We start from the raw sequence: 14,994 nt of genomic DNA, 5'->3' as shown, positions 1-14,994 counted from the left end.
GGGAAAAAAATGATAAAAATTTCATTTGGGTACAGTGTTGTATGACCGCGTAATTGTCACTCAAAGTGCATCAGCGCTGAAAGCTGAAAATTGGTCTGGGACTGAGGGGGGTTTAAGTGCCCAGTAAGCAAGTGGTTAAATCATAATGGAAACAGAAACTACCCAAATGACCCTGATCAAAAGTTTACATTTACGTTTAATATCGTGTATTGACCCCTTTAATATCAATTACAGCTTGAAGTCTTTTGTGGTATTTGTGGATGAGGCTCTTTATCTTCTCAGATGGTAAAGCTTCCCATTCCTCTTGGCAAAAAAGCCTCCAGTTCCTGTAAATTCTTGGGCTGTCTTGCATGAACTGCATGTTTGAGATCTCCCCAGAGTGGCTCAATGATATTGAGGTCAGGAGACTGAGATGGCCACTCCAGAATCTTCACTTTATTCTGCTGTAGCCAATCACAGGTCGACTTGACCTTGTGTTTTGGATCATTGTCATGTTGGAATGTCCAAGTACGTCCCATGCGCAGCTTCCTGGTTGATGAATGCAAATGTTCCTCCAGTATTTTTTGATAACATACTGCATTCATGTTGCCATCAACTTTGACAAAATTTCCTGTGCCTATGTAGCTCTCACATCCCCAAAACATCAGCGATCCACCTGCGTGTTTTACAGTAGGAATAGTGCACCTTTCATCATAGCCTTTTTGACTCCTCTCCAAATGTAGCATTTATGGTTGTGGCCAAAATGCTCAATTTTGATCTCATCACTCTGAATGACTTCAACAGAACCCCTCATTTTCCACTTCTTGATTAGAGTTTTAACACTGCTGATTGGCATTCTCAATTCCTTGGATATCCTTTTAACCGTTTACTATGGTTTAAAACCGTTTCCTGTTTTATACAGTTCAACTACCTTTTTCCACAGATCCTTTGACAATTCTTTTGCTTTCCCCATGACTCTGAATCCAGAAATGTCAGTGCAGAACTGGATGGAAGATGCAAGGGTCTGTCAGGAGTTCAGAAACTCATTGACCTTTTATACACAAACACTAATTACAAGCAAACAGATCACAGGTGAGGATGGTTATCTTTAATAGCCATTCAAACCCCTTTGTGTCAACTTGTTTACATGTCATCAGGCCAAAATCACCAGGATGTGTAAACTTTTAATCAGGGCCATTTGGGTAGTTTCTGTTGTGAAATCATAAATTCTGCCAGGGTATGTAAACTTATGAGCACAACTGTATATAGTGTATGTGTTTGTGTGCGTATATGTGTATAATATATATATATATATATATATATATATATATATATATATATATATATATATATATATACAGAAAAAAGATATATCTTTGCTCAAATCCCAATAGCTTGTACATGTATAGGGCTGAAACAACTAATCGATTAATCGACAACTAATCGATTATGAAATTAATTGATTGCTATTTTCATAATCGATTAATCGGCCAGTAACATAATGGGGTTAAAAAAACATCAAATGAGCCCTTTATAGTACAAAAAGAGCAAATCGCTACTGTAAATATTACTTTCACTGTTCTACAGTAAAAAAATGAACCCCTTACAGTAGTGATTATCTGTGTTTTTCTACTATAAATGGCTCATTTTCGTTTTTTTAACACCATTATGTTACTAAAGGTCTTAGACCTGGTTCACATCTATGTGTTTATTGGTGCTTTTTACAGAAATACACTACAGTTCATTTACATGGTTTCCTATGGGACACGTTCACATCTGAAAGGGTCAGGGACCTTTAACGGAAAATGGTGCTTTATTGGTTCAATATACTTCAATGGAGAAGCTGCAGAAAAGCATGTAATGCATTTTTGCAGCAATTTGTGTTTTTTAATCTGCCCCAAAAAAAATGCAAAAATGCAAATTGCAGTAAAATCACAAAAATCTAAACGCACAGCAAAAAGCACGGCAGAAACAGATCAAAAGCAAACTGCATATGTGTGTACTGAGCCTTATGCTGGCCACACAGATCAATTTTCAGATGAAAATATTCAAATGAAAAATCTTTGTACATTCACTGAATGAAAGAATTTTGCTTGAAATGTTCACTTGTTTTTAACATTGTTTTTAAAATTAATGTAATTTCTTAAAGAAAACCACATACATTGTCTGAAAATTCCTTTGACTAAGAAGTTTTCTATTATTTCCAAATGTTCCCGTCACTGTGGTTGAAAATGAACATCAATTTGACCCACTTTTTATTTTTTTAAGGCTATTAACCGACTAATCGATTAATCGAAACAATAATCGGCCAACTAATCAATTATGGAAATAATCGTTAGTTGCAGCCCTATACATGTATTTGAACTATCAGGTGCTAAAGGGGTGTGACCACATATTAACACTACAATTTAACACTACAAATACTTTGCCACAGTTGGTCAGCTTAAAAATATATTGCAATATATGTGAACTAAATATCCCTGTTTTTAGTTGCATAGTTTGCTGGGAAGGGTGTAGCAGTGTGCAGAGGGTCCATCTAGAATTTGTAATATATATATATATATATATATATATATATATATATATATATATATATCACACACACACACACACACACACACACACACACACTCACCGGCCACTTTATTAGGTACACCCATTCAATTGCTTGGTAACACAAATTGCTAAGTTCAAACTGAGCATTAGAATAGGGAAGAAAGGGGATTTAAGTGACTTTGAACGTGTATGGTTGTTGGTGCCAGACGCTCTGGTCTGAGTTAAAAAACCTGCTGATCTACTTGGATTTTTGCAAACGACCATCTCTAGGGCTTGTGTGTGGACAAAAATGCCTAGTTGATGTCACAGGAGAATGGGCAGACTGGCTTGAGATGATAGAAAGGTAACAGTAACTCAAATAACCACTTGTTACAACCAAGGTATGCAGAATAACATCTCTGAATGCACAACGCATAGAACCTTGAAGCAAATGGGCTACAGCAGCAGAAGACCACACCGCATGCCACTCCTGTCTATTAAGAACAGGAAACCGAGGCTACAATTCACACACTATATACACGCTTCTGTTGTTTTTATGTAATATATTCCCTACAGCATTTGCATAGTATGTATGTTTTATATATATATATATATATATATATATATATATATATACATATACAGTATATATATATATATATATATATATATATATATATATATATATATATATATATATACAGTATCTCACAAAAGCGAATACACCCCTCACATTTTTTAAATATTCTATATCTTTTCATGTGATGACACTAGAGCTTGTATAACAGTGTAAATTTGCTGTCCCCTCAAAATAACTCAACACATAGCCGTTAATGTCTAAACTGTGCCCCCCTCCCAGGGCCACAGAAGATATATACTGTATTTATAGGCGCTGCCTCGGAGGGGACAGGGAGGGGCAGGACGAGCACTGTCAGATTACATACAGGAGAATCTCCTGTTTACTCGGCGACGTCTGTAATAGGAAGTCCCGTCTCCTGGGCTGCCACTGGACGACTGTTCTGTCTATCATAGGAGGCCGGCCTTTGTATTAAACAGGCCGCCATGTAAACAGGAGATTTTCCTGTAATCTGTTGGCGCTTGTCTCACCCCCCTCCCTGTCCCCTCTGAGGCTGCACCAATGGCAATGGTAAGGCTGCATTCATGGCAATGTTGAGGCTGCATTCATGGCAATAGTGAGACTGCAGGTGGGCACTGATTAGGCTGCATTGATGGGCATTTACCCTTATTTTGCTTCACAGTTTTTTATTTAAAATTTAATTTTGTTTCCTGAAACTTCCCTCTTAAAGTGAAGGTATATCCAATACGGTATATCCAAATAACACACTCAAGCTCATCCTTAGTCATCCTTAGTCCTGAGATCAATGTGTATATATATATATATATATAACACAGATACATATACATACATACGAATAACACACCCAAGCTCATCTCTCCACCACACAGAGCCACAAAGGCAAGAGAATTCTTGTTGGGCAGAATATTAGTGCTTGGAGAAACACACTTAGAGCGAATTTTGATGGTTCCAAGAATGTCAGGCAAAATGGTCGGCCCTCATGCGTGTTCACTTCATCAAATCTGGCCCTCTTTGTAAAAAGTTTGGACACCTCTGGCCTAGGCTGTAAGAGGATTACCAAGACCCTAAGACCGAGCTACAACACGGTGGCCAAGACCATGCAGAGGTTTAACAGGACAGGTTCCACTCAGAACAGGCCTTGTCATGGTCAACCAAAGAAGTTGAGTGCACGGGCTTAGCGTCATATCCAGAGGTTGTCTTTGGGAAATAGACATATGAATGCTACCAGCATTGCTGTAAAGGTTGAAGCGGTGCGGGATCAGCCTGGCAGTGCTCAGACCATACGCCACACACTGCATCAAATTGGTCTGCATGGCTGTCATCCCAGAAGTAAGCCTCTTCTAAAGATGATGCACAAGAAAGCCTGCAAAAGGACATGGATTACTGGAACCATGTGCTGTGGTCTGATGAGACCAAGATAAACGTATTTGGTTCAGATGGTGTCAAGCGTGTGTGGCGGCAGCCAGACGAGGAGTACAAAAACAAGTGTGTCTTGCCTACAGTCAAGCATGGTGGTGGGAATGTCATGGTGTGGGGCTGCATAAGTGCTGCCGGCACTGGGGCACTACAGTTCATTGAGGGAACCATGAATGCCAACATGTATTGTGACATACTGAAGCAGAGAATGATCCCCTCCCTTCGGAGACTGGGCCTGCAGGGCAGTATTCCAACATAACGACCCCAAACAACGACCCCTGCCTTGCTAAAGAAGCTGAGGGTAAAGGTGATGGACTGGCCAAGCATGTCTCCAGACCTAAACCCTATTGAGCATCTGTGGGGCATCCTCAAAACGGAAGGTGGAGGAGCGCAAGGTCTCTAACATCCATCCGCTCCATGATGTCGTCATGAAGGAGTAGAAGAGGACTCCAGCGGCAACCTGTGAAGCTCTGGTGAACTCCATGCCCAAGAGGGTTAAGGCAGTGCTGGAAAATAATGGTGTCCACACAAAATATTAACATTTTGGGCCCAATTTAGACATTTTCACTTTCACTGTGTGCACTTTTGTTGCCAGCAGTTTAGACATTAATGGCTGTATGTTGAGTTATTTTGAGGGGACAGCAAATTTACATTGATATACAAGCTGTACACTCTCCACTTTACATTATAGAAAAGTGTAATTTCTTCAGTGTTGTCACACGAAAAGATAGAATAAAATATTTACAAAAATGTGAAAGGTATACTCACTTTTGTGAGATACTGTGTATATGTGTATATATATATATAAAAACACCCTATAAGACTTTTACCAGAGACACGGTCATGTTTTGGCCCATCCATGCTATATACAACTTTAACACTTGTCAGTATTCATCTTCAGAAATACACGGTACTGTCCTATCTTTATCAGTCTCATCAGTGGGGGGGGGGGGGGGGGGGGGGGGTTCTACTTCCCTCTAATGGTTTGTGGACATTAATGGACTTAGACTACCCAGCTGCAGAACTAAATGTGGGTTTATTTATAATGCAATATTGATAAAGCCGCAGAGGCATCCATCATGAATGCCCCAGTAGTGTGACTTCACAGAGGATTAATTCCTCCTTTCACATGAAAAGCAGCATATTTTGCATTCATCTGATGTCTCTTCCTCCTTTTTCTGTTTAATACTTCACTTGCCTGAGGAAAGCGAGCAGAGAACTTTTGCAGATTTGATTTGTTTGCAGATTTGTTCGCTGAATGTAGGTTTAGCTGGGTAACATAAAATGCAAGCTGTGTCATCACTACTAGGAGAGGTGCTGAGAGAAGCTCTCACATATATAATATGCTGTGAAGTCACATTTCACTCCTTTTTCATGTTCTGCGTTCTCGGGGGAGGGAAACAGATGTCATCTTCAGCAGCCAGTCAGAAGTTAGTGTACTTTTTGAAAGCCAAATTCTAATTAAAACTTTATTTTTAATGAAGTATAGAAGGAAGCACAGTGGTGTAGTGGTTAGCACTCTCACCTAGCAGTAAGAAGGGTCACTGGTTCAAATCCCAACCACGACACTACCTGCCTGGAGTTTGCATGTTCTCCCTGTGCCTGTGTGGGTTTCCTCCGGGTACTCCGGTTTCCTCCCACAATCCAAAGACATGCAGGTAGGTTAATTGGCTTCTGTCCAAAATTGTCCCTAGTATATGAATGGGGACCTTGGATGGTGGGCTCTTTGAGTGTAGGGACCGATGTGAGTGTGCAATGTACAGGGGGAATTGTAGACACTCACTCAGGTTGAACTGGATGGACTGGTGTCTTTATTCAACCTTACTAACTATGAAACTATGAAACTATGAAACAGTGGCCTCAATGGGGAGATTCCTATGCAACTGGTATCAGAGTACAAGAGGTGTGAAATCTTTTTTATTGGGTGGGAAAAGTCTAGAAAATCTTTTGGGTTTTCTGTCTCAAGCATTTCCTGTCCAGGTGACCGGTGTCAAAACAGGAAGTGAGAGGAAATCTTTTCCATTGACATGCAAACAGCATTTAAGGGTGCATTCACACTGGGCATGGTTGAACTGAACTGCGCCCAAGTTCAATTGCCCCCTTCTCCCAACTCCCCTGCTGGTCCTCACTCATACTCGGTTTTAAAATGGATGTTCCCAGGCAAAAGGGTGTACTCACACTGGTAGTTTTAGCCAAGCCTGGACACAGTTCAGCGTGTTGGTCTGTTTCATTTGTGAAATGTGGGTGCTCAGAACCGTGCCTGGCAACAGTTAGGTGGACTATGCCCAGAAACACTTTGAAGAGGTGGTATGAGGCATAGTTCACTTGTGGTCTGGTAAGGTTTGTTCAGTGTGAGTTCAAACCATGGCGGAACACAGATGAGCACAGGAGCAGGGATCATTGTATTCTGGTTGGTACAGATGATGATGGCAGGGTGTACTTGCGCTCGGGCCAGTTTAACTGAACCAAGCTTGAGTTTGATTGCTAACAAGACCAACTAACAAGACCAACAAGACAAGCGATTCCTGTTTCACTACACAGTCCTCTGTTGGGAGAATTGTGTTCCAGCATGGTTTGCACTCACACTGCAGAAAACTGTACCGAATCGCTGAACTACCTGTTCCAAATGGTCACGGACATGGCACACTTAACTGGTGCTTGGCACGGTTTGGAGCATTCACATTACACAAACGAACCAGCCCAAGGGAGCTAACCTTGCCTGGACTGGTTCAATTTGCTTTTGTGAGTTGACCATAAATGTGCCCATGAACACTTGCTTGTGAGTACAAACCAGCAGGGGAGGCAGTCAAGCTCAGTGCCCAGTGTAAGTGCACCTGTAGATCATTCAGACCCCAGTGATCCCTGATTCTATGCTCATTGATCTATAGAGAGTTCTTTGCAGTCCAGGCATGTTGTACATTTACATTGAAGTGAATTGTTCCATGCCACAAGTGAACCATGCCTGAGACCACTATTTCCAAGTGGTCCAGGGTACAGTTTGAAGCACTCACTCTAAACAAGGGAACCAAACCAAGGGAATAAACCCAGTTCAGGCACAGTTAAAACTGTCAGTGTGAGTGCACCCTAAAACTTGACAGGGGGTCTTACCCTTCTTTTTTCTACCTGAAACTGGAAGTGGACTTTTTTTTAAATCTCAAGGCTTGATAGTGTCCTTTTTCATTTGAATAAAAGCTTGTTTGCAATCCAAAGAATGCATTCAAACTCAAAATGAAGGAAAAAAAACTAGCTTGACCTGCTTTGCCTACATTGTGAATGTCCCAAACGGGCCCGCTGTTTCCAAAGAAATGCAAGCAAGCAGGTCAAAAATAACCTTAGAAATGTCAGCTATGCTGCACTACTGAAATACAAATCTGCTGTCCTGTGCTTGATGTGCACTTCTAAACCCATCTAGAAAGCATATTAAATGCAAAAAAACAACACCTATCTACTCAAGCCCAAAGACTATACCACCTAGTGTGTTTTTTTTCCATTTGACCCTTTTGCTTTATATCTGCAGTTCTTGTTTCCAGACTAATCTATGGAGACTGAGTTGTGTTTGTGCTTTTCTGTGCAGAGGCACACAGCTGTACTCCATGCACAAGTCATTCCTGGCATCCCAGCTGTCACTCTCACAAATGTCATTACAACTTCCACAGTTTTGGCTGCAGTAAGTACAGTAGAATGTGGCTTCTCTAGGTCAGATTGGGGTGTTTTCTGTTTGAAATAGTGAAATGGTTATCAAACGAACTCCCGGCATGAAACAATACTACATTAATCTCCATTGTGAAATGAAGGTTTCTTTATAGCCTCTAACAATGCATGTGCATTTCCTCGGGTGAGCTTTACAAATTTGTATACAACAATATCACACATTTGTTATTAAAGTCTTTTGTAGATTTGTGACATTATTGTGTATAAAGCCTTTTCGGTCATTTTTTTAGACATACATTGGTATTTGCTAAAACTGGAGAATGCAAAAACTGGTGCAGCTGTACATGGTAGCCAATCACCGTCTAACTTCATCTTGTTCAATTAAGCTTTAATAAGAAAAAAAAAATATGCAGAGCTGCACCAGATTTTGCACTAGTTTTAGTAAATTAACCCCATTGTGTGCTTGTGTTATAGTTTGTAATGCCATTTGAACACAAGAGAAATCATATATGTTCATTATATACTCAGACTTTACTTCCTGCTTTACAAGGCTACACAGTGGTTTTACTTTGCTGGTAAGCAGCCCGGTTGATTGAAGCTGAGTCAGGTACAGAGCTCCCTCAAGTGGTTAACCTACAAACCTTTATATATACTGAATGTATGGACAAGTCATAGAGAGCGTGTCACCCAAAAATCATCACCTCTTGTGGAGAAGACCTGAAATTTGGCTTATTATCTGAGAGCAGACTTCTGGGAAAATCACTGAGCCAATGATACATGCAGGAATTATGTGTCTGAGGGCATGCTGTACATCACATCAACAGTGTACACAACACCCTCCAGTTGCCAAATTGCAAGGTAGCAACATTTTGTGTGTGTGTGTTTTTTTTTTCTTCTAATAGCATCTGCAGATTGTGCAAAGATAACTTCTAATTACCATAATTCCAAAAGGGCTTGTATGGCATTTATATAAAAAAAAAATTTTTTTAGCCTAAACTATATGTAAACCCAATCACATAAATCTCAAAAGCTTTCATGTAATTTCAGCATTTTTCAGTCTTTTTATGTCAAGAATACTAAGTGATCCTGCCATGAAGATTCTTGTTAAGACACTTCCTCCTGAGGATGATATCCATCTGCCAGTTGTACCCTGCATTGTCACCCAGTTATGTTCTCACATGTTGGAGACTACAAGCAGCCATGCTTACAAACTTTGCACGGGCATGGTCACTCTTAGGAAGTCTGTCCAGAGTAATGTTATGCAACTGACCCTGGAGCAAGACTCTGGAGAAATGGGAAAGCGAATGAAAGATGAATAACATATTTTTATACTATATAAAATAGAATCACGGCAAATTTTTATGATGCACAGTGCTAAATTAAATGTCATCCAGCTGATACTTAAACTATTTTATTTAATTTGTAAAAATATAAAGTGATTTTATATATGTATATATAAGGATCTGAATATATCTGAGGATCTGAAAAAAAAGAATTGTTGCTCTACATAAAGATGGCCTAGGCCAGTGATGGCGAACCTTGGCACCCCAGATGTTTTGGAACTACATTTCCCATGATGCTAATGCACTCTGCAGTGTAGCTGAGCATCATGGGAAATGTAGTTCCAAAACATCTGGGGTGCCAAGGTTCGCCATCACTGGCCTAGGCTATAAGAAGATTGCCAAGACCCTGAAACTGAGCTGCAGCATGGTGGCCAAAACCATACAGCAGTTTAACAGGACAGGTTTCACTCAGAACAGGCCTCGCCATGGTCGATCATAAAAAATTGAGGTCACATGCTCAGCGTTATATCCAGAGGTTGTCTTTGAGAAATAGACATATGAGTGCTGCCAGCATTGCAGCAGAGGTTGAAGGAGTGGAGGGTCACACCATAGGCCGCACACTGCATTAAATTGGCCTAAATGGCTACCATCCCAGAAGGAAGCCTCTTCTAAAGATGATGCACGAGAAAGCCTGCAACAGTTTGCTGAAGATAAGCAGACTAAGGCCGCGTACACACGCGGGGACTGTTCGCTCAACTTTGTTCGTCAAACAGTTTCAGCGGACAGTCCGCTCAAAATTAGCATGGACGGACTTGCCCACACACGACGAACGAACAGTCCGCTGAAACCGTGCGCGATGACGTGAACGGCACGTACGACGGGACTAGAAAACGACGTCCTATACACTGCAATGCAACCTTCGGCGTGTAAATTCTTTCTGAGCATGCGCGAGACTTAGTTTGACGAACAAGCCTACACACGGGCGGACTGTCCGCTCAAACCAAGTTTCAGCGGACAGTTTTTCGGAATTTCCGAAAAACTTTGTTCGTCGGACTGTCCGCTGAAACTGTCCGCTGAAGCCCACACACGAGCGGACTGTCCGCCGAAACACTGTTCAGCGGACAAAGTTGAGCGAACAGTCCCCGCGTGTGTACGCGGCCTAAGGACATGGATTACTGGAACCAGGTCCTGTGGTCTGATAAGACCAAGATAAACTTATTTGGTTTAGATGGTGTCAAGCGTGTGTGACGTTTCTGGATTTTGAGTCATGGGGAAAGCAAAAGAATTGTCAATCTCTGGGAAAACTTAGTTGAGCTGTATAAAAGAGGAAAGGGATATAAAAAGATATCTAAGTAATTGAGAATGCCAATCAGCAGTGTTCAAACTATAATCAAGAAGTGGAAAATGAGGGGTTCTGTTGAAACTAGGGTTGCACCGATAATGCTATCGGTATTGGGGCTGATACTAAGCATTTGCACGATTATCAGTATACATGCAAATGCGCCGATACCTGAAACCGATACCTTCAGGTTCAGCTCTTTCATCTGTCGGCGCGATTCCCTCGCTGACAGATGACATGCCTGCATTTTTTTTGTATACATTTCATTAGTTGTTAAGGAGCGGGGCCGCCGCGTCCTTAACCAATGATGTTACAGCTGTCAGTGGGGATCTCCCTTGCCCGCAGTGGACCCGCCCCAGCCCTGTGCCGACTCCGTCCCCTCCTGTGTCGGCTCCGTCCCTCCCCTGAGCTCCATTTGTGTGTCCTCCGGCGATGTCTTCTCCTCCTCGGGCTCCTCTGCGGGCGGCTGCGGGGTGACAGATCTGTCTGCCTGGTGAGTAGTGTACCCTGATCTAAGCTAGGCTTTGCTGCTGCAGAACTTCTTGGAGGGGGAGGGCAGGTCTGCTGGGTGCTGTAGTGCAGTTATTGGCAGTGTGTGGAGTTCCAAATACCCCCTTCCCTCCCCCCTCTCCACCCAAAACAATAACCCCCTCCCTGCCCCTCCACCCTAAACAATAACCCCCTTTCCCCCTCTCCACCCCACACAATAATGCCCCTCCCCACCCTAAACAATAATACCTGTCCCCCTCTCCACCCTAAACAATAACTTCCCACCTCTCCACCCCAAACAATATCCCCTTTACAACCTAAACAATAACAGCCCTCCCCACCTTAAACAATAACCCCCCACCCTAAACAATAACAGCCCTCCCCACCTTAAACAATAACCCCCCATCCACCCTAAACATTAACACCCTTCCCCACCCTAAACAATAACCCCCTCCCCAGTCTAAATAATAACACCCATCCCCCCTCTCCACCCTAAACATCAACCACCCTCCTCACCTTTTCACCCTAAACAATAACACCCCTCCCCACCTCTCCACGCTAAATAACCCCCCTCTCAACCCTAAACAAGAACTGACTATCCACCCTAAACAAAAACACCCAACCCCCCTCACCACCCTAAACAATAACTCCCACTTCGCCACCCTAAATAATAACCCCCCTCCCCACCTCTCCACCCTAAACAATAACAGTCTCCCCACCTCTCCACCCTAAGCAATAACACCCCTCTCCACCCTAAACAATAACACCCCTCCCCACCCTAAGCAATAACACCCCTCCCCACCTCTCCACCCTAAACAATAACCCTCTCCCCACCTCTCCACCAAAAAAAAGTTATAAAAATGTAAATAAAAAAAGTAAAATGGGTATTGGTAATCGGTATCGAAAAGTACTTGAGGAAAAGTATTGGTACTCATACTCTGTCTTAAAAAACTGGTATCGATGCATCCCTAGTTGAAACCTAACCATGGTCAGGTAAACCGACTAAGGTGCAAAGAAAAACCCACAAATAACTTCAGGTGAAATCCAGGACTCTGAAAACATGTGGTGTGGCTGTTTCAAGATGCACAATAAGAAGGCAATTGAAGAAAGATGGGCTGCATGGTCGAGTCACCAGAAGAAAGCCATTACTACACAAATGCCACAAAGTTTCCCGTGTGTAATACGCCAAACAGCACAGAGACAAGCCTCAAACCTTCTGGCACAAGGTAATTTGGAGTAATGAGACCAAAATTTAGCTTTTTGGCCACAACCATATATTGTTCATTTGGAGAGGAGTCAACAAGGCCTATGATGAAAGGAACACCATTCCTACTGTGAAACACGGATGTGGATTGCTGATGTTTTGGGGATGTGTGAGCTACAAAGGCACAGGAAATTTGGTCAAAATTTATGGCAAGATGAATGCAGCATGTTATCAAAAAATACTGGAGGCACATTTACATTCATCAGCCAGGAAGCTGCACATGGGACGTACTTGGACATTTCAACATGATAATGATCCAAAACACAAGGCCAAGTCGACCTGTCATTGGCTTCAGCAGAATAAAGTGAAGGTTCTGGAGTGGCCATCTTAGTCTCCTGACCTCAATACCATTGAGCCACTCTGGGGAGATCTCAAACCTGTAGTTCATGCAAGACAGCCCAAGAATTTACAGGAACTGGAGGCTTTTCGCCAAGAGGAATGGGCAACTTTACCATCTGAGAACATTAAGACTCTCATCCACAAATACCACAAAAGACTTCAAGCTGTCATTGATGTTAAAGGGGGCAATACACTGTATTAAGAACTAGGGTATGTGAACTTTTGATCAGGGTCATTTGGGTAGTTCCTGTTGTGATTATGATTTAAAAAGAGTAAACATAGTTGAATGATAATAAATGGCTTCAGCCAAACACTAACCATGAGTGAAAGAAAAGTTTTTATGTTATCATTCATATTCTCTGAAAAAGGCCAAGAAATCATAAATTCTGCCAGGGTATGTAAACTTATGAGCACAACTGTATATATACATACACACACACCGGAGATCAAAATTTGAGAACAACCTACAATTTCCTAAATTTCAAGGTCACTGCTTAGTCCCATTTCTAATGAGTAAATAAGCAGTTTTGTTAAGCATATTAGGAGTTTCGTGTATTTTGAAGCACGGAATAAAAAACTTAATTGAGATATGAAAAAGAACATTGATCAATTAGAGAACACTTTCAGATACCTCCCAGTTATTGGTGTTAATCTGGCATCTTGTGCTAATTTCTCTCATTATCTGACAAACCCTATCTAACCGGCAGCCTAACTTTCCAGTTCTTACTGACTTGGCAAGCTGGTGAGCCGTTCTAAAGTGACTGATAACCTCCAGCAGCAGGTTGTCCAGATGAAAGCCAAAGGGATGACCCTTTCAGCCATAGCAAGAGAAATTTGTCATTCTAAATCGGTGATCTCTGGAATATTACATCTTTACAATGCCACAAACTCATTCAAGTCCTCCAAGAAGGCCGGTTGTCCACGAAAGACAAATGCAAGAGAGGATAGGATAATGTGGAGAATCTCAATGGGCAATCTGTTCAACACTGCAGCTGCGATAGCTTGCCAGTTTAGCCTGAACAGAGAAAGAATGTGTCTCGTCATACATTGTTTCACTGTTTAAGAGAATGTGGACTGAAAGCCCACTGTGCAGTGGCCAAACCTCTCATTAGCAGAAATAATCAAAAGGATAGAGTCAGATAAGCCTTTGCTGAGGAGCGTGTTGTGTGGACTGAGGAGAACTGGTCCAAAGAACACTTTAGTGATGCAAGTTTAATTTATTTGGATCCGATGGAAAACATTATGTTTGTCGTGAAATTGGGGAAAGACTGATCCCAAAGTGTAAAGAAATCAGTGAAGGGTGGAGGGGGAAGCATCATGATTTGGGGGATGTTTTCTGCAGCAGGAGATGGGCCTCTTATACAGCTACATGGCAAAGTGAATGCAAATGTTTATCACAACCTTCTTCAACAACATGCGGTCCCTTCCCTGCATTCACACCAAAGCAGTGTGAGAGACTAGTGATGACCTGTGGCTGCAGATGTGCTGAAGTCATTCAAAGCAAGGGTCTATACACTTCCTACTAATTGTTGATTGTTGTAACCTTCAGAAATTTTAGTTGTAACCTTTCTCTGTGCTACAGTCATTGCTGTTCTCTAATTTTGATCATTATGTTTTCTACAAAATAACACTTTTTTTGAAGTGCCTTGGTTATTTTGAAAAACACTGTTCTATTTAGGATAGTATCGCCACAACAAAAATTCCATCAAATGTTGAGTAATAAAGATTACATTATTTCTGACAAATCAAATGTTCATAAATTGTTCTATAATTTTGATCTCCTGTGTGTGTGTGTGTGTGTGTGTGTGTGTGTGTGTGTGTGTGTGTGTGTATATATATATATATATATATATATATATGTAAGAAGGCCAGTGTGGTGGCCTGAATTTATGGGAGGAGCCCGGAGGGTATTTAACCAGCCCGCTCGCCTGTGGTCTTTGTCGGTTTCCGGTGCGCGGCACTACGTCACTAGGCCGACGGCTCGTGTTTCGTTTCCATTCGGACAAAACGTCTCTCTCGTGGTTTTCTTTCCCGTTCGTTTTGTACAACGTCGCCGGCTCTGTACAACGTCGCCAGCTCGACTGCCGCAGGTAAGGGTCTC

General features: G+C 41.9%; 1 protein-coding gene across 21 annotated transcripts in view; it reads left to right on the top strand.

Annotated features, from left to right (window-relative positions):
• The window catches only part of PITPNM2 (phosphatidylinositol transfer protein membrane associated 2), a 451,974-nt gene that overhangs the window by 324,772 nt on the left and 112,208 nt on the right, over nt 1-14,994 (top strand). For 16 of the 21 annotated variants that reach the window (XM_077461889.1, XM_077461887.1, XM_077461884.1 and 13 more), the window contains one exon: nt 8,103-8,195. The exons of 4 other annotated variants lie outside the window; for them this stretch is intronic. In XM_077461889.1, the coding sequence (XP_077318015.1) occupies nt 8,103-8,195 (93 nt within the window). Of the gene's footprint in view, nt 1-8,102; nt 8,196-9,226; nt 9,639-14,994 lie in introns of those variants that run through there. One more of the 21 variants, XM_077461898.1, reaches the window with a different exon arrangement.

This window comes from Lithobates pipiens, unplaced genomic scaffold (assembly GCF_037356315.1).
Source record: "Lithobates pipiens isolate NorthernLeopardFrog02 unplaced genomic scaffold, aLitPip1_a1.2 Scaffold_3, whole genome shotgun sequence".
Taxonomy (NCBI): Eukaryota; Metazoa; Chordata; class Amphibia; order Anura; family Ranidae; genus Lithobates; species Lithobates pipiens.
Note: the sequence above shows the minus strand (reverse complement) of the source record. Positions and strands in the feature narration are given on the sequence as shown.